The 27,223-nt window shown below is 48.1% G+C and overlaps 2 protein-coding genes and 1 long non-coding RNA gene across 4 annotated transcripts in view; 2 read left to right on the forward strand and 1 right to left on the reverse strand.

The window, feature by feature from the left end:
- Positions 1-271: 271 nt before the first annotated feature.
- TUBA1B (tubulin alpha 1b) lies at positions 272-3,505 on the reverse strand. Of its 2 annotated transcripts, none has more exons than NM_001195806.1 (4): positions 3,412-3,505; positions 1,919-2,141; positions 1,630-1,778; positions 272-1,429 (listed from the first exon to the last, which is right to left on the reverse strand). In NM_001195806.1, exons 1-4 carry the CDS (start codon positions 3,412-3,414, stop codon positions 449-451), a joined length of 1,356 nt encoding a protein of 451 aa, NP_001182735.1. In that variant the 5' UTR covers positions 3,415-3,505; the 3' UTR covers positions 272-448. The 2 variants fall into 2 exon arrangements, with proteins under 2 accessions (NP_001182735.1, XP_069907386.1); XM_070051285.1 differs by lacking the exon at positions 3,412-3,505 and adding an exon at positions 2,239-2,874.
- The window catches only part of LOC103348262 (uncharacterized), a 48,011-nt gene continuing 23,761 nt past the window's right edge, over positions 2,974-27,223 (forward strand). The window contains exon 1 of the long non-coding RNA XR_011380041.1: positions 2,974-3,500. This is a non-coding gene — a long non-coding RNA (uncharacterized lncRNA). The remainder of the gene's footprint in view (positions 3,501-27,223) is intronic.
- LOC100357307 (prothymosin alpha) lies at positions 17,651-18,665 on the forward strand. The gene is made up of 2 exons (XM_070051551.1): positions 17,651-17,663; positions 18,082-18,665. The coding sequence occupies exons 1-2, from the start codon at positions 17,651-17,653 to the stop codon at positions 18,543-18,545; spliced, it is 477 nt and encodes a 158-aa protein (XP_069907652.1). The 3' UTR covers positions 18,546-18,665.

Genomic DNA, 27,223 nt, shown 5'->3' on the forward strand with positions numbered 1-27,223 from the left:
CCTCTTTACTACCTTATACTAAGTTGCATGCTATCTAAAAGTACTGATTTCTTTATACCTAAAATGCAGTCATGACCACAAGAACTAAACAAGCCCTGGACTAGCAGACTAACTTTTGGAACTGGTTAGTTACATGCCAGGTCTCTTGCCTTTGCAGTCCAAGGTATCCCCCTTTCCCTGGAGCACCTGGATAGGTAGTGGGGGGCCCATAGCCATCACATGCTCCAGGTATACATGACTTGTAGTTTAAAAAAAACACAGGAGACATAGCTTTTTTCTTAAAGCCTTTACTTTCAGACATGATGCAAATTATTTCACAGGTACACATGGAAAAACAGACATGATCACAGTTGAGTGAAGACAATGTAGCCGGGAAAGTCTAATGGCTGTCAGCTACTGTTGAAGCTGAAGTTCAGTGACATGCTGCAGGGCTCAAAGGAATGGAAAATTAGTATTCCTCTCCTTCCTCCTCACCCTCACCTTCAACAGAATCCACACCAACCTCCTCGTAATCCTTCTCCAGGGCAGCCATGTCCTCACGAGCTTCAGAAAACTCTCCCTCCTCCATGCCCTCCCCCACGTACCAGTGAACAAAGGCACGCTTGGCATACATCAGGTCAAACTTGTGGTCCAGGCGAGCCCAGGCCTCAGCAATGGCTGTGGTGTTGCTCAGCATGCACACAGCTCGCTGCACCTTGGCCAGGTCTCCACCAGGCACCACCGTGGGAGGCTGGTAGTTAATGCCAACCTTGAAGCCAGTGGGGCACCAATCCACAAACTGGATGCTGCGCTTGGTCTTGATGGTAGCAATGGCAGCATTGACATCTTTGGGAACCACGTCGCCACGGTACAGCAGGCAGCAAGCCATGTATTTACCGTGGCGAGGGTCACATTTCACCATCTGGTTGGCCGGCTCAAAGCAGGCATTGGTGATCTCTGCTACAGAAAGCTGCTCGTGGTAGGCTTTCTCAGCAGAGATGACGGGGGCGTATGTGGCCAGAGGGAAGTGGATGCGGGGGTAGGGCACCAGGTTGGTCTGGAATTCTGTCAGGTCAACATTCAGGGCTCCGTCAAACCGCAGGGAAGCCGTGATGGAGGACACGATCTGGCTAATAAGGCGGTTCAGGTTAGTGTAGGTGGGGCGCTCGATATCGAGGTTTCTACGACAGATGTCATAGATGGCCTCGTTGTCTACCATGAAGGCACAATCAGAGTGCTCCAGGGTGGTGTGGGTGGTGAGGATGGAGTTGTAGGGCTCCACCACAGCTGTGGAAACCTGGGGGGCTGGGTAGATGGAGAACTCCAGCTTGGACTTCTTGCCGTAATCGACAGAGAGGCGTTCCATCAGCAGGGAGGTGAACCCAGAACCAGTTCCCCCACCAAAGCTGTGGAAAACCAAGAAGCCCTGCAGGCCCGTGCACTGGTCAGCCTGGAGAGAAAGAAAACAAAAGGTAGCATTTTAATGTCAGGACACATTTCCCATCTGGTTTAGAACACCAATTACCAGTAGTGTAACCCAGTCCCCATTTTGGCAGGCACCACAGAAAATCCTGCCATCTGTTTACCCCATTACACTTGCACTCCAATCCCCTGATCCACCTTAAATACATCTTTATATAGGGTATTTACCAGCTTGCGAATTCGGTCCAGGACGAGGTCAATGATCTCCTTGCCAATGGTGTAGTGCCCGCGGGCATAGTTATTGGCAGCATCTTCCTTGCCCGTGATGAGCTGCTCGGGGTGGAAGAGCTGGCGGTAGGTGCCGGTGCGAACTTCATCTGGAAGAGGGAAACAGACCAGCCACCTGTCACTGACAGCCTGCAGGGCCCCGGGGTGCCAGGGGCTCCCCCCTCACAGAATTGTCCCAGACCTGTCCCAGCACCCGGGGCTCTCACTGAGGCCACGGAGGCCAACTCACCAATGACCGTGGGCTCCAGGTCTACAAACACGGCCCTGGGCACGTGCTTGCCAGCGCCCGTCTCACTGAAGAAGGTGTTGAAGGAGTCGTCTCCTCCCCCAATGGTCTTGTCACTTGGCATCTGGCCATCGGGCTGGATGCCGTGTTCCAGGCAGTAGAGCTCCCAGCAGGCATTGCCGATCTGGACACCAGCCTGGCCGACGTGGATGGAGATGCACTCACGCTGTGAGGATAGGAGGAAAAAAAAAGAATTTAAGCCATGGGTGACTGTTGCAGAATCAACTTTCAAAAATTTGGTTTAAAATTCCCTAAAATGTTACCCTTTTCGGTTGGGGAGAAAAGCTACATTTCTTTTAATGAATTTCTCAGCCATCCACAGTGTGGTAGGCCTCTTTCCGGCCTACAACGGCTTAGTCTCGACTTCCTCCTTTTGGGGAGCCATGATAGGGGAAGCGGCCAGCTCTCCATGCAGCTGTGAGATCAGGAAGCACGTGGCCAGGGCCCAGCAGAGGAAATGCCAGGCCCGCAGAGCCTGGGGCGGGGCTCTGCGGCAGGCGATGAATGAGCAATTTCGGGTGCGCACTTGGGCGTGGCCCGGCAGCTGCAAGAGAGGCCCAAGGTGGCCACGTCCAGCCTCCTACCCTGCCCGCAGGCACTGGGCTTGGTCCGGCATGTCCGCAAGTGTCCGGGTACAGCAGGGGATTATCAGCGTCCCACATCTGAGCCAAGATCCGATTTCCGCTCCTTTGCAACCCCCTAACCGCCACCACCTGCTCCCACACAAATTCCTAACGAAGCAAGGAGGGACAGATGGCCCCCTACAGCCTGCCGGGGCTTCATTGTCCTAATACACAGTTGCAGCGCGGAACGCATTCCAGGAATTCTCCCCCTCTCCCCTCCCCACATTCCAGTTCCAGAAACTCCGGGTCGCGGGAGCCACGCCCTCCAGCCGGACCGCAGCGCCCCAGCGCGCACGCGCAGGCTGCAGGGGCCGTTTCCCGCCGAGGTAACGGTCGCGCGTGCGCTTTGTGTCTCCTGCGCCTTCCCGCCCCCGCGTTTTCGCGCCCAAGAGGAAGTGAGGGCCAGCAGGGACGGCGCGCGTCCGAGAGCCCCGGGCGCGGGGCTGAGTGGGGAGGGGCGGGCGCAGGAAAAAGACTCAGGGTGGGGGATGGTGGTATGTGTGTGTGGAGGGGAGTTCTACCGGCCTCGCGCCCGAGAATTAAGGATTAAAGGAGAGCGCCAAACACGGCGTAAGGGGTCGGCCCTGCGCCCCGCCACGCTCCCCGGAGTCCCTGGGGGAAAAAACCCGGCCACCATCTTCTTTCTGAGGCTCCGCCATTCTCCACAAACCCTTGTTCTCATCTGCCCACGCCGTGCCACCTGCCTCCCACCGTTCGACGCCGGCCCCAGCCCGCGCTAGATAGAGACCCCCGGCGCCTCGCGGTCCTTTATCTCCCCATCTCCCAGCTCGAGGCCGGGCGGCGCGTACTCACCATGGTGGCTAACGAGTTAGGAGGCGGAGAAGAAGACAGGAGCAGACGGCGGGTCCCCGGTTACCGTCCCCGACAAGCTAAGAGTCGAGGTAAGTAACGCACTGAGGCAGGGGCGGCGCCGGAGCCGCTTTAAGTAGCGGCTGCGGAAGGGGGCGGGCGGGCTCCGCCCTCGGTCCCGCGCGCCATTCCGGGCCCGGCCTGGCCGCCGCAGAGGCGGGATCGGCGCCCGCGCCCGCGCCCCGCGCCCGCGCCCGCGCCCCGCGCCCGCTCTGGGCGGGTCCCCGGGCCCGCGGCCGCGCGCGCCTCTGCGGTAGTCTGCGGTGGGCGGCCCTGGCGACTTCGGGGTGGGGGATGGGAGTCTCCCGGGCCGTGTGACGGACGCAGAGACCCCCGGCCCCTGGTTCGGTTGGTTCAGCCGCTCATTTTCTTGTTGCTGCCGTTGGTCAGTGAGTTTTGCAGCTTTCTCTTCTGGGCTCCTTGCTGGGTGATGACTCGGTGTCATCATCACTCGCCGGCAGCGGATTAGCAGTACCACTGGAAAAAGTGGTACCCAATGCTCTGGACATTTGAGGCTGGGAGAAGGGCAGGGTAGGCCTCGCGCTTGGACCTAAAGCCACAGGTTTATGGACACTACCCTAGGGACTTTAAAAAAAGGGGGGGGGGTAGTTGAAAAAAAAAAAAAAACAGCTTTGGAACATTTGGTAGCGGAATTGAAGAAGTGAGATGAAACCTGAGGGTGGGGGTGGGAGCTAAATCGTTTGACACTGCAGGGTTTTCCGAAGGGCGGATCCCCTGTGCTGATAGAATTTTGTAGAAAGAAAAAAAAAAAAAGGTGTCGTGCATTATGTCAGTTGTTTAGAGTTTAGGGCCAAGAGACCCAGGTTAGAGTGGACAGACTAGTTCCCCACCCCCACCGCCAGGAAAATCTCTTTCAAGATTGTACACTACATTGCTAATCTTTGGAAATGCCTTAAGATGGTTAGGGCTACAGCGTGGCTTTAAAATCGTCGTTAAGCAGAAACCTTGTGCTATTGGTAAACTATTCAAGATGTCCTCCCCATGTTGCAGCAGGTGAACATGACACAGTAAAAATTCACAATTCATGTCCGTTTATTACCTTATTCAGACTTGGTAAAGCCTTCTGATTGCAGACAAATAGCACATTTGCACTGCTAATATTCCTACATGCATTTTGTAAAGATACATGACTCCCATGTCAACCTGGCATGCAAGCTGGAAATTCTTGTTTATTTCCCATAAAATTTTTTTTTTAGTTCTTTTAAAAGATTTTAGACTCAAAACCCCAATTTACACACACTTTTCAAACTTGGTTAGAGAGGGCAGTTACAAATTTGGAAATTGTCACTTCTTAGTCTTTAACCCCTCTTCCTGGTTCTTGAAAGGATACTGAAAATAGTATTTAGCTTTCCTTAACTGGAGGAATGAACGCTAGGGAAGCAGACTGCTGAACTCCACGTCGCCATCTGCCTTGGACAAGAGCCATTTCAGAGCAGGCACCTCCCTCCTCCTGACTCTCTGCAGAATAGCAGCACATTCACTGCAGGGGTTTGCTGCTGTGGGCCCCTCTGTCTCCCTGGATGCCTTCCTAAAACTACTGGCTTTGCTGGTCTTGTTATCTGTGTACTCCCCTGTTGTGCATGCGGAAGTATTTGAGTTTCTTTTTAGGTCCCTGATGATACCTCAGGGTTCACAGAGTAATAGAACTGAAAGATATCTTTAAATAGAACCCAGTCTGGTATGTTTATGCCAGAAAAATATGAAATAGTGATAATTTATTTTGCTTCCTCTTGAGTACCTGAACCAGCAGGGTGACTTGCTTGCTTGCTTGCTTGCAGCCATAGTAAAACTTACAGGGGTCTCTATCATACTGTGCATGTATGTACTTTGTATTCAAGGACTGACAAGGGAGTTGTTATTTGTGTCTCTAACATAAGTGTAGTCTATATACTGGGGGAACATTGTATTTCATTGGACAGGTCTCTGTTTTGTTGTAACTATTTGCGTTGAGTCTTTTCTGTAGTGGGAAACCCAGTGTTGCAGTCTGAGCCACTCCCATCTTCCCTACATATGTTACTGTTCAAAGCCCTCAGTAACTGTTGTTGGTAGTTACATCTTGTGATTCAGACACAGAGTTTTACAAAGCGTTTTGTTAATTTTCCTGGCCCCAAACAAACAGAACATACAAGTAGCAACAATTTACTAAGATCAACAGCTCCTGGGGAGTGATTTTTGTTCTTATTCCAGTGTTAACAGGCTTGCCTACGCCATTTCCTGTTCTGCTTTATTGGCTTTGATGTCAGATATGACTAGATTCTGCTATAACTTTGTTAGGGAATAGTGTTTCGACTTAAACCCTTAATTATCTTTCTTAAGCTTTATTTATGAATAGAAATAAATATTAACTTGGAATCATCTTTCTTTCATTTGTCCAATTATTAAATTTTGTCAGATTTATCTGTTTGCCCACCACCTTATTATATCATATCACCCTATTATTGAACAGCTGATAGAATCTGAAATTACTTTGTATATTTATTTACTCGTTTTAAAGTTTTTTTCCTTTATGTGGCTTCATGTCTGTTCTGTGGAAGTCCGTTTTGTGGGCACCAAAATGAAAACTCGATTGCCCTTCCTAACCTCACTTTCTTCCATTCTCGCTCATTAAGAGAATCCTATTTTTAATGTATTTTATTTATTTAAGATTTGTTTTATATATTTGAAAGACAGAGAGAGAGAGAGAGAGACAGATCTTCCATCCCCTGGTTCACTCCCCAAATGGCCATGATAGCCAGGGTTGGACCAGGCCCAAGCTGGAAGTCCAGAACTCCATCCGACCTCCCAGGTAGGTGGCAGGGGCTCAGGTACTTGCTGCTTTCCCAGGTGCATTAGCAGGGAGCTGCATTGGAAGCAGAGCAGTCGAGAGCAGAACTGGTGCTCAGAGGGGGGGTACTAGCACTGCAGGCATTAGCTTAACCCACTGCTCTAAAATGCCACACCCTATTTTTTTTAAAGCAGTATTTATTTATTTATTTACATTTATTTGGAGAGCAGAGTGACAGAGATCTTCCATCCACTGGCTCACTCCCTACATGCCTGCAGTAACCAGGGCAGCACCAGGCTGGAGCCTGGAGCTAGGTCTCTCACATGGATGATAGGGACTTAGTACTGTTGCCTCTGAAGAACATTAATGGGAAGCAGAGGCAGAGGTGGGGCTTGATCCCAAGTGCTCCAGTAGGGGATGCTAGTATCCCCAAGTAGTGGTCTAATCTACTTTGCCATAATGCCTATCCCCCCTCATTTAAAAAAAAAAAGATTTTTAATTTTTTTAAAAAAAGATTTATTTATTTATTTGAAAGTCAGAGTTACACAGAGAAAAGAAGAGGCAGAGAGAGAGAGAGAGAGAGGTCTTCCATCCACTGTTTCACTCCCCAGTTGGCCGCAACAGCTGGAGCTGCGCTGATCTGAAGCCAGGATCCAGGAGCTTCTTCCGGTCTCCCATGCAGGTGCAGGGAACCAAGGCCTTGGGCCATCTTCTACTGCTTTCCCAGGCCATAGCAGAGAGCTGGATTAGAAGTGGAGCAGCCAGGACTCGAACCAGCACCCATATGTGATGCTGGCACTGCAGACAGCAGCTTTACCCACTACACCACAGCGCTGGCCCCTATTTATTTATTTGAAAGGCAGAGCAACAGAAAGGGAGATCTTCCGTCTGCTGGTTTGCTCCCCAAATGCCCACAACAATTGAGACTAGACCAGGCCAAAGCCAGGAGCCTGGAACTCCATCTGAGTTTCCCATCTGAGTAGCAGGAACCTTAGTAGTTAGCCCATGGTTTGCTGTTTCCCAGGTGCATTAGCAGGAAGCTAGGTTGATCCCAAGTACACTGATAAGGGAGGAGGGCGTCCCAAGAAGCAGCTTAAACTGCTGTGCTGTGGATATTCATTTAACTCTGGGGGACAAATCGAGATAACCTTATTTCCCTTTGCCACATACTTGCTTTCCCAGTCTCTTTTGCAATTGGAACTGGTTCTGACCGATGGAACATTAAGGGAAGTCAGAGTTTCTGGAATGGATTTCCTCCCTGATAAAAAGAAATAACTCGCTTGATTAAAGCCTTTTTTTTTTTTTTAAACAGGCAGAATGGACAGTGAGAGAGAGACAGAGAAAAAGGTCTTCCTTTACTGTTGGTTCACCCTCCAATGGCCACCGCGGCCGGCGCGCTGCAGCCGGTGCACCGCACTGATCCGAAGCCAGAAGCCAGGTACTTCTCCAGGGCTCCCATGTGAGTGCAAGGCCCAAGGACCTTGGGCGACCCTCCACTGCACTCCTGGGCCACAGCAGAGAGCTGGACTGTAAGCGGAGCAGCTGGGACAGAATCCGGCGCCCCAACCGGGACTAGAACCTGGTGAGCCGGCGCCGCAGGCAGAGGATTAGCCTAGTGAGCTGCGGCGCCGGCTGATGAAAGCCATTTTTAATTATATTTCCGTCTAGGGCCTGCAGTGTGGCACAGTGGGTTAAGCCACCACCTGCTATGCCAGCTTACTAATAATTAGGGCTGGGCCAGTCTTAAGACTCATTCCAGGTCTCCCATATGGATGGCAGAGATCCAATTATTTGAGCGATCACTGCTGCTTCCCAGTATTTGTACCAAGAAGCTGGAATCCAAAGCTGGGGGTGGGAATCAAGCCCAGGCATTCAGATACAGGGTGCAAGCTCTGGTTAAAGATTTACTTATTTACTTGAAAGGCAGAGTTACCTAGAGGGAGAGACCCAGAGAAACTTCCATCTGCTGGTTCACAGTGACTGCAATGGCCAATGCTGGCCCGGGCCAGATCCAAGAGCCTGGAACTGTGTACAGGTTTCCCACGTGGGAGCTGCTTTCCCAGGTGAATTAATTGGGAACTGCATCAGAAGTAGAGCAGCCAGGACTCAAACTGGCACTCATTTGGGATGCTGGTGCTAGAATCACGGGCAGCAGCTTAACCAGCTACTGGGATGCAAGCTCTTAACCCAGCTATTAACCCATACCCTAACTGCTAGGTTTAATGCCTGCCTCAAGCATTAGAATTTTTTTCTGTAGATTTCTTCTTCTTTTGTTGTTGTTATTAGGTTTATTTGTAGTCATTAACTTGATTTTTTAAACAGATTTTGTTTATTTATTTGAGAGGTAGAGTTACAGAGAAAGGGAGAGACAGAGAGAAAGGTCTTCATCCTCGGATTCACTCCCCAAGTGGCCGCAATGGCTGGAGCTGCGCTGATCTGCTTCTCCTAGGTCTCCCACGTAGTTGCAGGACCCAAGCACTTGGGCCATATTCCACTGCTTTCCCAGGCACATTAGCAGGGAGCAATCAGGATACAAAACAGTGCCCATATGGGATGCTGGCGCCACAGGTGGCAGCTTAAGCCACTATGCCACAGCACAGGCCCCCTTACTTGATTTTTTTAAAAAAGACTTATTTATTTATCTGAAAGTCAAAGTTACAGCGAGAGAGAGGGAAAGAGAGAGAGAGAGAGAGAGAGAGAGATCTTCCACCCACTGGTTCACTCCTCAGATGGCTGACATGGCCAGAGTTTGGCCAGGCCAAAGCCAGGAGCCAAGAGGTTCTTTCTGGTCTCCCATGTGGGTACAGGGGCCCAAGTACTTGGGCCATCTTCTGCTGCTTTTCCCAGGCCATTAGCAGGAGCTCAATTGGAAGTAGAGCAGGTGGGACTCAAACCGGTGCCCATATGGGGTTTTAGTGTTGCAGGGGGTTGGCGCTGCAGCTCACTAGGCTAATCCTCCGCCTTGTGGCGCCGGCACACCGGGTTCTAGTCCCGGTCGGGGCGCCGGATTCTGTCCTGGTTGCCCCTCTTCCAGACCAGCTCTCTGCTGTGGCCAGGGAGTGCAGTGGAGGATGGCCCAAGTGTTTGGGCCCTGCACCCCATGGGAGACCAGGAGAAGTACCTGGCTCCTGCCATCAGATCAGCGTGGGGCGCCGGCCGCAGTGCGCCGGCCGCAGAGGCCATTGGAGGGTGAACCAATGGCAAAAGGAAGACCTTTCTCTCTGTCTCTCTCTCACTGTCCACTCTGCCTGTCAAAATAAATAAATAAATAAATAAATAAATAAATAAATAAATAGTGTTGCAGGGAGTGGCTTTACCCATGAGGCCACAGTGCTGACCCCTGGTACTTGATTTTTTCTTGATGTTATTATAGATTAATGAAACTTTTCATTTTCTTTTTTTGTGAATGTATAGAATTATGATTTTTTTCAATTTTTTAAAAAATATTGGCTGGCGCCGCGGCTCACTAGGCTAATCCTCCGCCTAGCGGCGCCGGCACACCGGGTTCTAGTCCCGGTTGGGGCGCCGGATTCTGTCCCGGTTGCCCCTCTTCCAGTCCAGCTCTCTGCTGTGGCCAGGGAGTGCAGTGGAGGATGGCCCAAGTGCTTGGGCCCTGCACCCCATGGGAGACCAGGAAAAGCACCTGGCTCCTGGCTCCTGCCATCGGATCAGCGCAGTGCACTGGCCGCAGCGCGCCAGCCGTGGCAGCCATTGGAGGGTGAACCAACGGCAAAAGGAAGACCTTTCTCTCTCTCTCTCTCACTGTCTACTCTGCCTGTCAAAAAATAAAAAAAATAAAAAAAAATAATTATTTATTTATTTGAAAGGCAGAGTTACAGAGAGGGAGAAACATAGAGAGATTTTTTATCTGCTGGTTCAATCCCCAAGTTGCTGCAATGGCGGGAGCTGAACCAGTCCAAAACTAGGAGCCAGGGGCTTCTTGCAGGTCTCCCATGTGGGTGCAAGGGCCCAAGCACTTGGGTCATCTTCCGTTGCTTTCCTACACCATCAGTAGGGAGCTGGATCAGAAGTGGAACAGCTGAGAACCAGCGCCTGTATGGGATTTTGACATTGCATGCGGCAGCCTTACCACTATGCAACAACCCCAGCCCCTCAGATACTTATTTATTTGAAAGGCAGAGTGACAGAGAGAGAAAGACAAAGAGATTTTTCACCTGCTGATTCATAACCAGGGCTGTCCAAGTTAAAGCCAGGAGTCCAGAACTTAATCCAGGTCTCTCACATGGGAGGCAGCTCATGTACATATGAGCTATCACCTGCTGCCTCCCAGAGTGTACATTAGCATGAAGCTGGATTAAGAGCGGAGCTGGTGCTCAGATAGGGAATGCAGGCATCTCAAGCAGTGTCTCTGCTGCTGAGCCAAGCACCCATCCCTAGCTCACGATTTGGTAGGCTGAGAGTCCGGGACTGGGTGACCCCAATTATTCAGCACGTTGTGAGATCTCCCTTGGCTGCATCACAATATGCAGATGGCGTCATGGCAGGAGCATGGTTAGGTGGGAAAGCAGAGACTGCAGTGTGGCCAATGTGTTCTTTCTAGTGGCCTGTTTTCATGGACCTAACTCATTTTGGAGATCATGATAAATCCCTCTGAGGACTGTACCTGTCGTGACTCAATTACCTCACGTGAGGCCCCACCTCTTCAAGGTTCTTTAACCTCTTTGTGTTGCCACACAGAGAACCAAGCTCCCAACACATGGACGTTTGAGGGACACACTAAAACTGTATCCCCACCACAGCAGTGTCCTCCTAAGAGAGGGAAAAGCAGAAGACGTTTAGAGAGGAAGGCCATGTGACGATGGTGGCGGAGACTAGAGTGATATTTCTGTAAGTTAAGGCATGCCAAGGATTGCCAGCACCTGCCATAAACTTGCAGAGATACAAAGAATGGACTTGCTCTCAGTCTTCAGAAAGAAGCAAACCTACCGACTCCTTGGTTTAGAACTTGTGGTTTCCAGATCTGTGAGAGAACAGATTTCTGTTGTTTTAAGCTACTAAGTGTGGTAATGTTGGTTTGGCAGACCTTAGGAAGCTAATATAATTATTTAAAAAAATTATTGGCTACCTATTTTTTTTTTAAGATTTTAAAAAATTTCATTAAATCAGAGTTACAGAGAGAAAGACAGACAGATAGACACACATACACAAAGAATGTTCCATCTGCCGGTCCACTCCCCAGATGGCTGCAATGGCTGGGCTGGGTTTGGCCAAAGCCAGGAGCTAGGAACTTCATCCAGATCCCCCACGTGGGTTGCAGGGATCCAAACACTTGGGCCATCTTCTACTGCTTTCCCAGGCCATTAACAGGGAGCTGAATCAGAAATGGACCAGCTGGGACATGAACTGGCACCCATATAGGACACTGACATCGCAGGCAGCAGCTTTACCCATTATGCCACAATGCTGGCCCCCTGCTACCTGTTTCTTATAGATGTTTCAAGCTTGCCTTTTATTTCTTGAAAAATAGAATTCAGAATTATTTTATAGTGTAGATCTTATTATTCCAACATCCAAAGCCCCTGGTGGTCTGTGTTGTTTAAGCTGGTTGATGATCAGGGGCTGGTGGTGTGGCACAGCTGGTTAAGGAGTCACCTGTGATGCCCACATCCCATTTGAGCACTAGTTCGAGTTCCAGCTGCTCCACTTCCAATTCAGCTCTGGTAATGAGCCTAGGAAAGTAGTGGAGGATGCTCCAAGTACTTGGGTCCCTGCCACCCACATGAAGACCTGGATGGAGTTATAGGCTCCTGACTTTGGCCGGCCTAGCCCCAGCCATTGCAGCCATCTGGGGAGTGAACCAGCAGATGGAAAATCTCTCGATCTCTCTATATATTTGCCTTTCAAGTAAATAAATAAATCTTTAAAAAAAAAAAAAACTAGTTGATGTTCGGAATACTTTACTTCCTGTGCATTTAATTTTTTTCTACTATAAAGCCTCATTTTCCTTGGGAATTTTTGATTTTTGGAGAAAATTATTTTTTTATTTTTATTTATTTATTTTTTGACAGGCAGAGTGGACAGTGAGAGAGACAGAGAGAAAGGTCTTCCTTTGCCATTGGTTCACCCTCCAATGGCTGCCGCAGCCGGCATACCATGCTGATCCAAAGGCAGGAGCCAGGTGCTTATCCTGGTCTCCCATGGGGTGCAGGGCCCAAGAAATTGGGCCATCCTCCACTGCACTCCCAGGCCACAGCAGAGAGATGGACTGGAAGAGGGGCAACTGGGACAGAATCCGGCGCCCCGACCAGGACTAGAACCTTGTGTGCTGGCGCTGCAAGGCGGAGGATTAGCCTAGTGAGCCGCGGCGCCGGTGGAGAAAATTCTTTAATGCCTAACATGAGGATTTATTTTTTTTTCTTCAAGATTAAGAAGATCATTTTATTTTCAGGATATTTTTATTTCTATTCTTCCTAAAAAACTTTAGACATTTGTTTTTATTTATTTAAAAGGCAGAGTGACAGAGGGAAAGAGAGCCATCTTCCATCTGATTGCTTATTCCCCAAATGCCTACAATAGCCAGGGTTGAGCCAAGTCAAAATCAGAAGCCCTCAACTCTATCTGGGTCTCTCATGTGGGTAGCCAGGACCCAAGTACTTGAGCCATTATCTGCTCCCTCCCAGCACTGACAGGAAGCTGGGTCAGAAGTAGAGGCACAGGGCCAGTGTTGTGGTGTAGTGCATAAAGCTGTTGCCCACTTTGCTGGCATCCCATATGGGTGCTGGTTGGAGTCCTGGCTGCTCCATTTCTGATCCAGTTTCCTGCTAATGGCCTGGGAAAATAACAGAAGATGACCCAAGTGTTTGGACCCCATCCAGATGGAGACCAGATGAAGCTCCTGGCTCCTGGCTCTGGCCTGGCTCAACCCTGGCCATTGCAGTCTTATAGGGAGCGAACCAGCTGATGGAAGATGTCTCTCTCTCTCTCTCTGTCTCTCCCTCTGTAATTCTGACTTTCAAATAAATAAATTAATATTGTAAAAAAAAAAAAAAGTAGAGACAGGGTTGGAACCCAGGCACTCTGATATGGGGTATGGGTTTTCTAAGCCGTGGTTCAACCTGCTGTGCCACAGTGCTTACTCTACTAGGCTCACTTTAAACTGAATTTGGTGGGTTTAGGAATTTTGAAAGACCCAGATTGTATGAATTAATGTTGCAATTCCCTGAAAATTCAGCTTGTTTTGACCATTTCTTAGGTATTATTTTTCTTTCTTTTACCCGCTCCCATCAAGACCATTCTTATTTCAGTCCTCTGGAAGACAGGTTGGGGTAGATCTGCTTTTGGCTCACCCTTGCTTTGAAGGTTTAGCCCTTCGGAGTCTCAACTGTTTGAGGCAGTGGGTCTCTTATACTTCTCACCTTGATGGGGTCTCAACTTCACATTCTACCCTAACCACCTATAGGGCTGTAGAGAAATGGAATCCATGTTAAAGGTTCCTTGCTATCTTGTCAGCTTTTTATTTATTTATTTTTTAAGTTTATTTATTTGGAAGGCAGAGCAAGAGAGATTTTTTTTCCCTCTGTTGGTCACTGGTTCACTCCCCAAATGTCCATAGCATCCAGGGCTGGTCCAGGCCATTAGCAGCCTTAGCAGGCCACGTCCTCAGAGTGCACACTGTTGGGGTTGCACTGAGGCCCATCTGATTCCAGACTCCTTCAGCTGTGAGGCCCTGAGCGTTGTCAAGGGTGTGAGACTCTTGAGTTCTGCACCTGGCAAAAGTGGAGACCACTGGGTGTAGGGCAGTCGTGGGAGGAGTGCCCATCCCATCAGACTTGGCTCAGAGGTGGCCACAATGAGTGGGCACTATCTAGGAGTACAATAAATGCCTGTAAGAAGCCTGAGGAGAAGAGCCAGCAGTCTGCCTCCTAGGGACAGGGCAGAAGGCTCTGAAGTTCCCAGCAGGGTCACCCCATAAGCAGAGCCTCTGGCAGGGGACTGAAGGTGGGAAGTGGCACGTAATACTCACACATCTTCATAATGTGGCCAGTACTGGCCTCCTCAGCCCCACTCCATAGGATCTCTGCCTCCCAGGCTCCCTTGTGCTGTGACAGGTGGCCTGATAGGAATTCAGGTCAGGTCCTGGTTGGAATGAGGAAAGGGGGAGTCCCTTTAAGAGTGCTTACTCCTCCCCCCTCTTCCACCAGAAACTGTTTTTAGCAAGACAAAAGTACCTGTCTCACTCTTCTGAGTTTCTGGTTTTACCCTGAGAACACAAAGTTACCTGTCCCACCCTTCTGATGGCCTTTTGGTTTTATTCTGTGCAGGCTAGATGGATTTAGAACTCTGGCTCTCTGATGGGTTTTGTCCCTGCCCTTTAATTGATTATTCCCTGAACTGTGCTTAAAAGACTCCACCTCTACCAGTTTCTCAGGTCTGACTCTTAGAGGCCTCCCTCCTGGCTGCTGCAGCAGGAGGTTTCTGCCTTAAATAAACCATGTCCACATGGAAATTCTTCCACATGAGATAGGAACCGAGGTCACCTTTCTTTGCTTCTGTTTTCCCTGTAATAGTGCCACCCAAACCCCCCAGCACAACCAAGCACTCCCCTAAACCTTTGCTGTGCTGTTCAGAGCCTGGAAAGTTCCTCCTCTTTTATTTTTATTTTTTTAAAATGTTTATTTATTTATTTGAAAGGCAGGGTTACAGAGAGGCAGAGAGAGAGAGGTCTTTCATCTGCTGGTTTATTCTGCAGGTGGCCGCAACAGCCGGAGCTAGGCTGACCCAAAGCCAGGAGTCTGGAGCTTCTTCCAGGTCTCCCACTTGGGTTCAGGGGCCCAAGCACTTGAACCATCTTCTGCTGCTTTCTCAGGCACATTAGTAGGGAGCTGGATCAGAAGTGGAGAAGCTGGGACTCATATGGAACTGGCACCCGTGTGGAATGCCAGCATTGCAGGTGACAGCTTTACCCACATGGCACCGCCCCCCCTCCTCACTTTAAAACCCATCCTGGAAGTCTCCCCTATCCTCTGCCTCTTCCTGCCAGCTGCCTCTCCTCCAGTGGATCACCACCTGCACATCCCTATGTCATGTCACCAAGACTACCACTTTATCAGTATTGATGGGAAGTTGTTTTCCTCTTATATCCATGAGTATATCTTTCTATTTATATCTACCTATATATCTGTCATACTGGCTCCATCTGTCTGGAGCATCCTAATATGAGTACAGATCCCTTCCTTACACATATGCAAAAATTAACCCCAAATAGATCCTAGACCTAATGTGATAGTTAAAACTATGAAACTTTAGGAGAAAGTATAAGTAAATCTTTTTTTTTTTTTAATTTTTATTTGACAGGTAGAGTTATAGACAGTGACAGAGAGACAGAGAGAAAGGTCCTCTTTCCGTTGTTTCATTCCCCCAATGGCCACCACGGCTGGCACTGTGCCAATCCGAAGCCAGGAGCCAGGTGCTTCCTCCTGGTCTCCCATGCGGGTGCAGGGACCCAAGTACCTGGGCCATCCTCCGCTGTCCTCCCAGGCCACAGCAGAGAGCTGGACTGGAAGAGTAGCAACCGGGAGCAGTATCCGGCACCCCAATGGGGACTAGAACCTGGGGTGCCGCCGCCACAGGTGGAGGATTAGCCTTGTGATCCACGGCGCCAGCCTCTTTTTAAAGTTAAACATTTGGGCCGGCGCCGCGGCTCACTAGGCTAATCCTCTGCCTGTGGCGGCGGCACCCCAGGTTCTAGTCCCGATTGGGGTGCCGGATACTGCTCCCGGTTGCCCCTCTTCCAGGCCAGCTCTCTGCTGTGGCCAGGGAGTGCAGTGGAGGATGGCCCAGGTGCTTGGGCCCTGCACCCCATGGGAGACCAGGAAAAGCACCTGGCTCCTGGCTCCTGCCATCGGATCAGCGCGGTGCGCCGGCCGCAGCGCGCCAGCCGCGGTGGCCATTGGAGGGTGAACCAACGGCAAAGGAAGACCTTTCTCTCTGTCTCTCTCTCTCACTGTCCACTCTGCCTGTCAAAAAAAAAATAAATAAATAAATAAATAAAAATAAAGTTAAACATTTGGGGGCCGGCACTGTGGTAAAGCGGGTAAAGATGCCACCTGCAGAGCCAGCTTCCCTTATGAGCACCAGTTCGAGTCCTGGCTGCTCCACTTCCGGTCCAGCTCTCTACTGTAGCCTGGGAAAGCAGCAGAAGATGGCCCAAGTCTTTGGGCCCCTGTACCTGCATGGGAGACCTAGAGGAAGTTCCTGGTTCCTGGCTTCAGATCAGCACAGCTCTGGCTGTTAGCCAATTGGGGAGTGAACCTGCAGATGGAAGACCTCTCTCTCTGCCTCTCCGTTTCTCTCCGTATAACATTGACTTTCAAATACATAAATAAATCTTAAAAAAAAAAAGTTAAGCATTTGGAACCTTCATACACTACTACTAGGATGTAAATGGGGCAGCCATTTTGGAAAACAACTTGGCAGTTTCACAAAATGCTAAACAGAGCTACTGTTTAATTCAACAGTTCCACTTCTAGGTATATACTTACTGTCAGTGAAAACATGACCACGCAAAAACTTGTATATGAATGTTCATGGTAGCATGATTCATAATAGCCAAGAAGTAGAAACAACTGATCAATTGGTGAACAGGTAAAGAAAATGTACTGCTAGCCAGCACCGCGGCTCACTAGGCTAATCCTCTGCCTGTGGCACCGGCACCCCAGGTTCTAGTCCTGGTTGGGGTACCAGATTCTGTCCCAGTTGCTCCTCTTTCAGTCCAGCTCTCTGCTGTGGCCCGGGAAGGCAGTGGAGGATGGCCCAAGTGCTTGGGCCCTGCACCCACATGGGAGACCGGGAGGAAGCACCTGGCTCCTGGCTTCGGATCGGCTCAGCGTGCCGGCTGTAGCGGCTATTTGGGGGTGAATCAACGGAAGGAAGACCTTTCTCTCTGCCCCTCTCACTGTCTAACTCTGCCTGTCCAAAAAAAAGAAAAAAGAAAAAATGTACTGTTTATCAATTTAATAAAATACTAATTGACAATAAAAAAGAAATGAAAACTAATGCATGCTTCAACGATGAACTTGAAAATGGTAGGCATAGTGACCAGCACTGTAGTACAGCAGATTAAGCCATATGGGCTCTGATTTGAGTCCTGCCTGCTCCACTTCTGCTCCAGCTCTCTGCTAATGCACCTAGGAAAGCAGTGGAAGATGACCCAAGTCCCTGGGCCCTGGTACCCATTTGGGAGACCTGGGTGGAGCTTCTGCCTCTTGGCTTTGATTTGGCCCAGCCTTGGCCATTGCAGCTGTTTGGGGAGTGAACCAGCAAATGGAAAAATCTCTCTCTGTGTAACTGCCTTTCAAGTAAATTAGTAAATATGTCTTCTTTAAAAGAAAATAATAACAAAAAGAGGCTACAAATTGTTTGACTCGTTCATATAAAATGTCCAAAACAGGTAAATCCATAGAAAGTTTAGTATATACCATGGGCTCAATGAGGGGTTAATGGGGAGTGACTACTAATGGTTATAGAGTTTGAAGTTTTAGTAGAATTATGAGAATAAATTCTGGGAATTAGATAGTAGTGATAGTTGTACAACTTGCTGAATATACTAAAAGCCTGTAAATTAAACAAATACTACAGAGTGGATTTTATGGTATGTGAATTATGTCTCCATTAACCATACAAAGAAATTGCTGTATTCTAAAATTTCATGTTCTAGTGATAGAACAATCTGGATCACTGAAATAGAAGTATTTTCACAGCACATCTATTTGAGTGAATTAAGAAGAAACAGGAAAGCTATAAGCCACCTATATATTGTAATATTCCTTTTTTTAAAAAAAGATTTATTTACTGGCTGCTCTGAAAAGCCATCTTTACATTGTTCCCGGGCCCGGCTCCCCGCTCGCCGCAGCCGCCTCCGCTGCCGCCGCCTCGCCAGAGCCCCCGAACGCCCGCTTTCTCTCGAGTCCGCTGCCTCGGATCCCCGGCGTGCCCCACCATATCCGACACGGCCGTGGACACCAGCTCCGAGATCACCACCAAGGACTTGAAAGAGAAGAAGGAAGTGGTGGAGGAGACGGAGAATGGGAGAGACGCCCCCGCCAACGGCAACACCAATGAGGAGAACAGGGAGCAGGAGGCGGACAACGAGGTAGACCAGGAAGAGGAGGAAGGTGGCGAGGAGGAAGAGGAGGAGGAAGAGGGCGATGGTGAGGAAGAGGACGGAGACGAAGACGAGGAGGCCGAGGCGGCTACAGGCAAGCGGGCAGCTGAGGATGACGAGGAGGACGACGTGGACACCAAGAAGCAGAAGACCGATGAGGATGACTAGACCGCAAGGCAGAAGGCACCTGTGAACCCGAGGCCGCCGTGACCTTCCACCCTCACTCCCGTCTCCCCCAATGTGGTCACCTCCGAGTAGAGGCCAGCCGCGCCCCTGCGGATGCAGCGCTCACGCCCACAAACCCAGTGAATTCGCAACAGGGGAGGGACAGCACCAAACTCCAGGCCCTGCTTTCTTTCTTAAAAGTACTTTAAAAAGGAAAAAAAAAAAAAAAAGATTTATTTATTTGAAAGTCAGAGTTGCACAGAGAGAGGAGAGGCAGAGAGAGAGAAAGGTCTTCCATCCGATGGTTCACTCCCCGGATGGCTGCAACGGCCAGAGCTGCGCTGATCCGAAGCCAGGAGCCAGGAGCTTCTTCAGGGTCTCCCACATGGGTGCAGGGGCCCAAGGACTTGGGCCATCTTCTGCTGCTATCCCGGGCCATAGCAGAGAGCTGGACAGGAAGTAGAGCAGTGGTTTCTCAAACCGGCGCCGATATGGGATGCAGGCACTTCAGGCCAGGGTGTTAACCCACTGCGCCACAGAGCCGGCCCCATCCTTTTTTTTTTTTTTTTTTTTTTTAAGGATTTATTTATTTGAAAAGCAAAGCAACAGAAAAGGAGAGACAGAGATCTTTCATCTGCTGGTTCATTTCCTAAATGGCTGCAATAGCCAGAGCTGGGCCAGGCTGAAGCCAGGAGCAAGGAACGCCATCCCAGTCTCCCAAGAGGGTGGCCATTTCCTGCTGCTTTCTCAGTTGCATTAGCAGAAAGCTGGATCAGAAGCAGAGCAGCAAGGACTAGAAGTGGCAATCTGGTATGGGGTGCCAGTGTCCTAGTTGGCAGCCGAACTTGGTGCACCACAACACCATTCCCTGAATTAGATTTCAGTAAAGCTGTTGATTTTAAAAAAAAAAAAAAAAAAAAAAAAAGGATAAAGTGTGAGTCACTGCCTTTAATGACTCAGGATACTTAAAATAGCTACCCAAAATATCATCAACTTTGAGATGGTGCTTGAAACTTTTCCTAGAGAGTTCTTTAGAAGTTGCTTTTTTAGTTTCTAAAAATTTCCTGTTTAAATGCTGTAATTTACAGGAAGATTGCATCTTAAGGGATCAGCAACTATTTTTGTAGCTACTGGTAGATTATTGGTAGGAAGTAAAGATTTGGATTAAAAAAAATAAGAATTGGGTATGGGAGGGTATTGGATTGGCTTGAGAGTGACCAGTACAGGAGAAGGGAATGCTAAAAATGCTAAAATGTCATCTCTTTCACAGAGTTCTCAAAGATGCTATTTTTTTGTAAAGATTTATTTATTTGAAAGAGTTACACAGAGAGAAGAGAGGCAGAGAGAGAGAGAGGTCTTCCATCTGCAGTGCCAATTGGCCGCAATGGCCAGAACTGTGCTGATCTGAAGCCAGGAGCTTCTTCCAGGTCTCTCACGCAGGTGTAGGGGCCCAAGGACTTGGGCCATCTTCTACTGCTTTCCCAGGCCATAGCAGAGAGCTGGATGGGAAGTGGAACAGCCGGGTCTCAAACCGGCACCCATATGGGATGCCAGCGCTTCAGGCCAGGGCGTTAACCCGCTGAACCACAGCGCGGGCCCCTCGAAGATGCTATTATCAAACACCATGTTGGGGCTGGCACTGTGGTGTGGCGGATAAGGCCGCCACCTGCAGTGCTGCATCCCATATGGGTGCCGGTTCGAATCCTGGCTACTCCACTTCTGATCCAGCGCTCTCCTATGGCTTGGGAAAGCAGTAGAAGATGACCCAAGTACTTGGGCCCCTGCGCCCATGTGGGAGACCTAGAGGAAGCTCCTGGCTCCTGGCTTCGGATCAACACAGCTTCAGCCACTGCACCCAATTGGAGTGAACCAGCAGATGGAAGACCTCTTTCTCTCTCTCTGCCTCTCCTTTTCTCTCTGTTAACTCTGACTTTCAGATAAAATAAATAAATAAATATTTTTTAAAAATCTTAAAAAAATAAAAATAAACACCATGTTGCCTAAATCATATACTCCTATGACAATATTAAGATTTTTACCTTCTCTCGACTGTAGAGGAACATTTTTTGAACTCTTTGCTTAGTGTAGTGTTAATCATATGTGTATAAAGTTATGGAAAATTGATCTTAGTAAAAAAAAAATAAGAATGGGAATAGGAGAGGGAGGAGGAAGAGGGGTGAGAGTTGCAGGTGGGAGGGCGGGTATGGTGGAAAGAATCATTATGTCCCTAAAGTTTTACTTGCTAAAATGCATGAAGTTTGTATTCCTTAGATAAAAGGTTTCTGGAGGAATAAAATATTTTTGCTCTTTACAAAAACAATGAGAGTTACCCAAGCTAACAGTTGCAGATTAGACATTTGCTTAGCACCTTTGATGTGATTTTTAAGGAAATTGTTTCTTGACTCATTGCTACAAAGTATTTCAAATAAATAAAATAAATAATGATTTGGGGAAGTTCCTACCTAAAAGTGTAATTAGAACATGCTAACTAACATCAGCTACAAAGAAACTTGTAAAACTAACAAAGCATCATTAAGGAATATCCAGGATTTTAAAATTTATTTATTTATTTTATTTCATTTTAAATTTATTTATTTATTTATTTGAAAGGCAGAGTTAGAGACAAAGGCAGAGAGAGAGAGAGAGAGAGATCTTCATCCACTGGTTTACTCCCCAGATGGCTGCAATGGCCAGAGCTGTGCTGATCTGAAGCCAGGAGCCAAGAGCTTCTTCCAGATCTCCCACAATCCATTCAAGTGCAGAGGCCCAAGGGCCATCTTGTACTGTTTTCCCAGGCCATAGCAGAGAGATGGATCAGTATTGCAGCAGCCAGGACTGGAACTGGTGCCCATATGGGATGCTGGCACTGCAGGCAGTGGCTCTACCCACTACTCCACAGCACTGGCCCCTATTTATTTTATTTTTCAAGATTTATTGATTTATTTGAAAGTTAGAGTTACAAAGGGAGAGAGAGAAAGAGATATCTTCCAACTGCTGCTTCCATCCCCAGATAGCTTAACCAGGTCTGGGCCAGCCTAAAGCCAGGAACCAGGAGCTTCCTCCAGGTCTCCCATGTGGATAGCAGGAGCCCAAATACTTGTGCCATGATCTGCTGCTTTTCTCAGATCATTAGCAAAGAGAGAGATTGGAAATGGAGCAGACAGGATGTGAACTGGCACTAATATGGGATGCTGCATCACAGATGGTGGCTTCACCCTCTACGCCACAACACTGGCCCCAGATACTAGGACTTTTTTGACACCCAGCCTATATATCAAGTATAAACAAGATTTCAAGTTCAATCCAGAAGAAATCCTTTTCTCTTCTCTTCTCTTCTCTTCTCTTCTCTTCTCTTCTCTTCTCTTCTCTTCTCTGTGAATTAACGGTATAACTAGTACTCAAACAGTACTTTATACTTTGTGTTTCTGTGTGGGTGCAAACTGTTGAAATCTTTACTTAGTATGTACTAAATTGATCTTCTGTATATAAAGATAATTGAAAATGAATCTTGATGTGAATGGGATGGGAGAGGGAGCGGGAGATGGGATGGTTGCAGGTGGGAGGGAGGTTTTATAGGGGGTAAAAGCCGCTATAATCTAAAAGTTGTACTTTGGAAATTTATATTTATTAAATAAAAGTTTAAAAAATGATAAAAAATAAAAAGGTGTGCACTTAACCCAAGTCACAGAGTTAAGGGGCTATATTTATTGCAGGATTGTCAACACTAACACTATAGTGAAATAGTTTGAGAAACAGAGAAAAAAAATCTTTATTTCTTTATATAATCTATCAAGAAAACATAACAGAGAAGATCTGAAATTTACCACAGAGTACATAACATAGTTAAATTTGATCCTATTAAAGCTTTACCTTAGCCTTATTAGCCAGATAAAAAGTCCATATTTAGCTTCCTAAGTAGTAAATATTCTTAACCTTCAGCTTTCTTATCAGGACAAAGACAGTTTATAACATAATGCTCAAAAGAAACAGATTGTCTAAGTACCTACCCAGGCCTTGGGGTGCTGAAGAAGTTTGCTGTGGGAGGGCAGACACCCAACCCCTCTGCTTGTTCCCTGAGGCCACTGTCAACTGTGTCATACAGCATCATCCACAGGGACTTCTGTCTACTATGTAAATATTTTTAAAACTTCTGGGGGCTGGTGCTGTGGCGCAGCAGGTTAAAGCCTCGGCCTGCAGCACCAGCATCCCATATGGGCACTGGTTCTAGTCCCGGCTGCTCCACTTCCAATCCAGCTCCCTGCTATTGCCTGGGAAAGCAATGGAAGATGGCCCAAATCCTTGGACCCCTGTACCTGCTTGGGAGACCTGGAGGAGGCTCCTGGCAGATCAGCACAGCTACAGCCATTGTGGCCCTCTGGGGAGTGGGGAGTGAGCCAGAAGACCCCCCCCTCTGTCTCTGCCTCCCTGTAACTCTGCTTTTAAAAATAATTAATTAATTAAAAAAAAAAAAAGTGGATCAGCCAGGACCAGAACCAGTACCCATATAGGATGCTGGCACTGCAGCCCTCAGCCTTACTCACTAAGCCACAGCACTGGCCCCCAACCATCAGTCATTTTTAAAACATAGATTCTTCCAGGGAGGCTTTCAGTCTCAAATTCACTTTCTACCATGGCCACACTGTGATGGTAATTGAATCCGCTCAGGTAGTTCTTGTATGAAACTACATTTTGCCCACACTTTGTATTACAGAACTTTGCATTTTCAGATTGGTTTTTCTTTTCTTCTTCTTCTTTTTTTTTTTTTTTTCATTTCTCTGTGTGTAGATTTGTGTGTATATTTTCATATACTCATATGCCTATTTCTCTGTGAAGGATTTTGGTGTGGGGGATGGCGTCATGGCACAGTGGGTTAAGCTGCTGCCTGTGATGCTTGCATACCATTTGAGTGCCAGTTAGAGTCCCAGCTGATTCACTTCTGTTCCAGCTCCCATTTTTTTTCTGCTTGTTTTTGAAGGTTTATTCACTTATTTGAAAAAAAGTTACAGAGAGAGGGAGAGGTCAGCCCTATTTATAATTTTTTAAACATTAATTTATTTATTTGAAAGGCAGAGTTAGAGAGAGACAGGGAGAGACAGATCTTCCATCTGCTGGTTCACTCCCCAGATGGCTGCAACCACCAGGGCTGGGCCAGGCCAAAGCCAGGAACCAGGAGCTTCCTCCAGGTTTTCCGCTTGGATGCAGGGGTCCAAGCACTTGAACCATTCTCCACTGCTTTCCCAGGCACAATAGCAGGGCACTGGATTGGAAGTAGAGCAGCCAGGACTTGAACTGGAGCCCTTATGGGATGCTGGCACTGGAGACAGCAGATTAGCCCACTATTCCACAGTGCCAGCCTCTCCAACACCCTTCTAATGATGAGGGAAAAGCAGTGGAAGATGGCCCAAGTGTTTGGTCTCCTGTGACCCACGTGGGAGACCTGGATGAAGCTTTTGGCTCCTGACTTTGGTCTGACCAAGCCCTGGCCATTGTGGCTATCTGAAGAGTGTACCAGAAGATGAAAGATCTATCTCTCCCAGACTCTTTCTCTAGCTCTGCCTTTCAAATAAATAAATAAATAAATGTTTTAAAAAATAATAAATAGGGCCAGTGCTGCGGCATAGTAGTTTAAGCCTCTTTCTGCAGCCCGGGCCATACTAAATGACCCAGGGTTTAAGTCCCGGCTGCTCCACTTCCAATCCAGCTGATGGCCTGGAAAAGCAGTAGAAGATGGCCCAAGTGCTTGAGCCCCTGCACCTACATGGGAGACCTGGAAGAAGCTCCTGGCTCTTGGCTTCAGATCGACCCAGCTCCAGCCATTGCTGCCATTTGGGGAATGAACCAATGGATGGAAGATCTCTCTCTCTCTCTGTCTGTCTCTCCCTCTCCCCATCTGTAACTCTGCCTCTCAAGTAAATAAACAAATCTTTTTAAAAAGTAAATTAAAAACACTAATAAATAAATATCAGAATTTTGGTCTGGCCCTCGAATGCTACCTAAACTTGCTTTAAAGTAGAGGCAGAATGGCCCATCAGATATCTCATTTTTCATTTTAGGTTGCCATTCCCATTATATTCCTAAACCATATGACCTTGCATTTGACAGCCAAATTCAATAGTCATACTCTACTTACATGGGGCAAAAGACTGTAATCTTAAACACACTGCTTCCATACCTAACAAAAATGTTATAAAACCATGTTTATAAGAGATTTCCTAAAGGACTTTGGGTATTTCATCCCTCTAGATTAGTAGTTGTAATTGTTTTGGAGAATCTGATGAAATAGTGTATTCTCCAAATGAGTGTGCAAGCCCTGTTTCAGTTAGCTATTGTGGTGTAACAAATCCCTCCCAAATTTACTGACTTAAAAACAATAACTCATTAGTTCTTGTTATTCCGTGTGGTGTCACCTGGCTCACTCATGCAACTACATTCAGCTGGGAACTCAGCCGGGGATGGAAGGTCTAAGGTGGTCTCCCTCAGTGCTAGCTGTTGGTTGTGGTGCTGTGGTTCTCTCTCTCTCTCTCTCCATGTGGTCTCTTATCCATCATTAATCTAGCTCAGGCTTATTTGCATGGTGGCTTGCCTTTAAAACAATAAAATCAAAGCTGCCAGCCTTCTTAAGGGCTTGTCTGACCTAGATTTGGCACAGCTTTGCTTCTGCTCTGTTCTTAGTCAAAGCAGTCACAAGGCCAGCTTGGAGTTCTTTGTTGTTGTTTTGTTTTTGTTTTTGTTTTTTGAAAGGCAGAGCTACAGAGAGAGCAAGAGTGTGTCCATCTGCTGGTTCTCTCCCAGATGACTGCAATGGCCAGAGCTAGGCCAAGCTAAAACCAGGAGTCAGGAACTTTATCTGAGTCTCTCATGTGGGTGGCAGAAGCCCAAGCACTTGGCTCATCTTCCACTGCTCTCCTAGGTGCATTAGCAGGGAACTGAATCAGATCTGGAACAGCCAGGGCTTGAACCAGTGATCATATTGGATGAATCATTAGGCAGCTGCTTAAGCTGCTGCACCCCCATTCTAGATTATTTTTTTAAGCTGAAGCCAGGAGCTTCGTCTCCCACATGAGTGCAGGGGCCCAAGCACTTGAGACATCTGCCACCGCTTTCCCAGGTATGTTATCAGGGAACTGGATAAACAGTGGCCAAATGGGATGCTGGCATCACAGACACAGCTTAACCTTCCACTGTGTCACAGCACTGGCCCCGCCATTTTAGATTCTTTTTTTTTTTTTTTTTTTTTTGACAGGCAGAGTTAGTGAGAGACAGAGAGAAAGGTCTTCCTTCTGTTGGTTCACCCCCCAAATGGTTGCTACGGCTGTCACGCTGTGCCAATCTGAAGCCAGGAGCCAGGCGCCTCCTCCTGGTCTCTCATGCGGGTGCAGGGCCCAAGGACTTGGGCCATCCTCCACTGCATTCCCAGGCCACAGCAGAGAGCTGGACTGGAAGAGGAGCAAGGAGCAACCGGGTCAGAACTGGCGCCCCAACCGGGACTAGAACCCGGGGTGCCGGTGCCGCAGGCAGAGGATTAGCCTAGTGAGCCATGGCACTGGCTCATTTTAGATTCTTTTTGTTTGTTTGTTTGTTTGTTTATTTATTTTTTTTGACAGGCAGAGTGGACAGTGAGAGAGAGAGACAGAGAGAAAGGTCTTCCTTTGCTGTTGGTTCACCCTCCAATGGCTGCCGCGGCCGGTGTGCTGTGGCCGGTGCACCGCGCTGATCTGACAGCAGGAGCCAGGTACTTATCCTGGTCTCCCATGGGGTGCAGGGCCCAAGCACTTGGGCCATCCTCCACTCACTCCCTGGTCACAGCAGAGAGCTGGCCTGGAAGAGGGGCAGCCGGGACAGAATCCGGCGCCCCGACCGGGACTAGAACCCGGTGTGCTGCGCCGCTAGGTGGAGGATTAGCCTAGTGAGCCGCGGCACCGGCCTTCATTTTAGATTCTTTAAAAGAAGTTAAACAATATTTGTCTTTCTGTGTCTGTCTTATTTCACTCAGCATATTTTTAAGATTAATCTATATTGTAGCATGTATAAAAACTTAATTATTTTGTATGATTTATTTATTTATTTGAAAAGCAGAGTTACAGAGAGTGAAAGAGAGAACAGAAACAGAGAGAGCACGAGATATTCCATTTGCTGGTTCACTACGCAAAAGGCCACAACAGCCATGGCTGGCCCAAGCTGAATCCAGGAGCCAGGAGCTTCTTCTGGGTCTTCCATGTGGATGCAGGGGCCCAAGCACTTGGGCTATCCTCTACTGCTTTCCCAGGCCATTAGTCAGGTGCTGGATCAGAAGTGGAACAGCCAGGACTTGAACTAGCACCCATATGGGATGCCAGCACCACAGGTGGTGGCTTTACCAGCCAAGCCATGGCACTGTCCCCAAAACTTCATTCTTTTTAAAGGCTGAATAATACTCCATTGTATGTGTTTACTACATTTTTAAAAAGAATTTGGTTTTCATTTATTTGAAAGGCAGAGAGACAGAGAGAGAGAGCAATCTTCCATCTACTGGTTCACTTCCCAGATGACTACAACAGGTGAGCCTGGGCCAGGCTGAAGCCAGGAGCCTGGAACTCCATCCGGTTTTCCCATGTGGGAATCAGCAGCCCAAAAACTTAGGCCACCAGCCACTGCATTCCCAGGTGTATTTGCAGGGAGATGGACAGAAAGCAGAGAAGCCG

Source organism: Oryctolagus cuniculus, chromosome 11, assembly GCF_964237555.1.
Source record: "Oryctolagus cuniculus chromosome 11, mOryCun1.1, whole genome shotgun sequence".
NCBI lineage: Eukaryota > Metazoa > Chordata > Mammalia > Lagomorpha > Leporidae > Oryctolagus > Oryctolagus cuniculus.

What these genes read in the sequence shown, in the direction of transcription:
- TUBA1B (NM_001195806.1), bottom strand. An exon ending in CCTGGAGCCCACGGTCATTG is followed by an intron (nt 1,779 to 1,918) that starts GTGAGTTGGCCT and finishes TCCCTCTTCCAG; the next exon opens with ATGAAGTTCGCACCGGCACC. An exon ending in TGGACCGAATTCGCAAGCTG is followed by an intron (nt 1,430 to 1,629) that starts GTAAATACCCTA and finishes CTTTCTCTCCAG; the next exon opens with GCTGACCAGTGCACGGGCCT.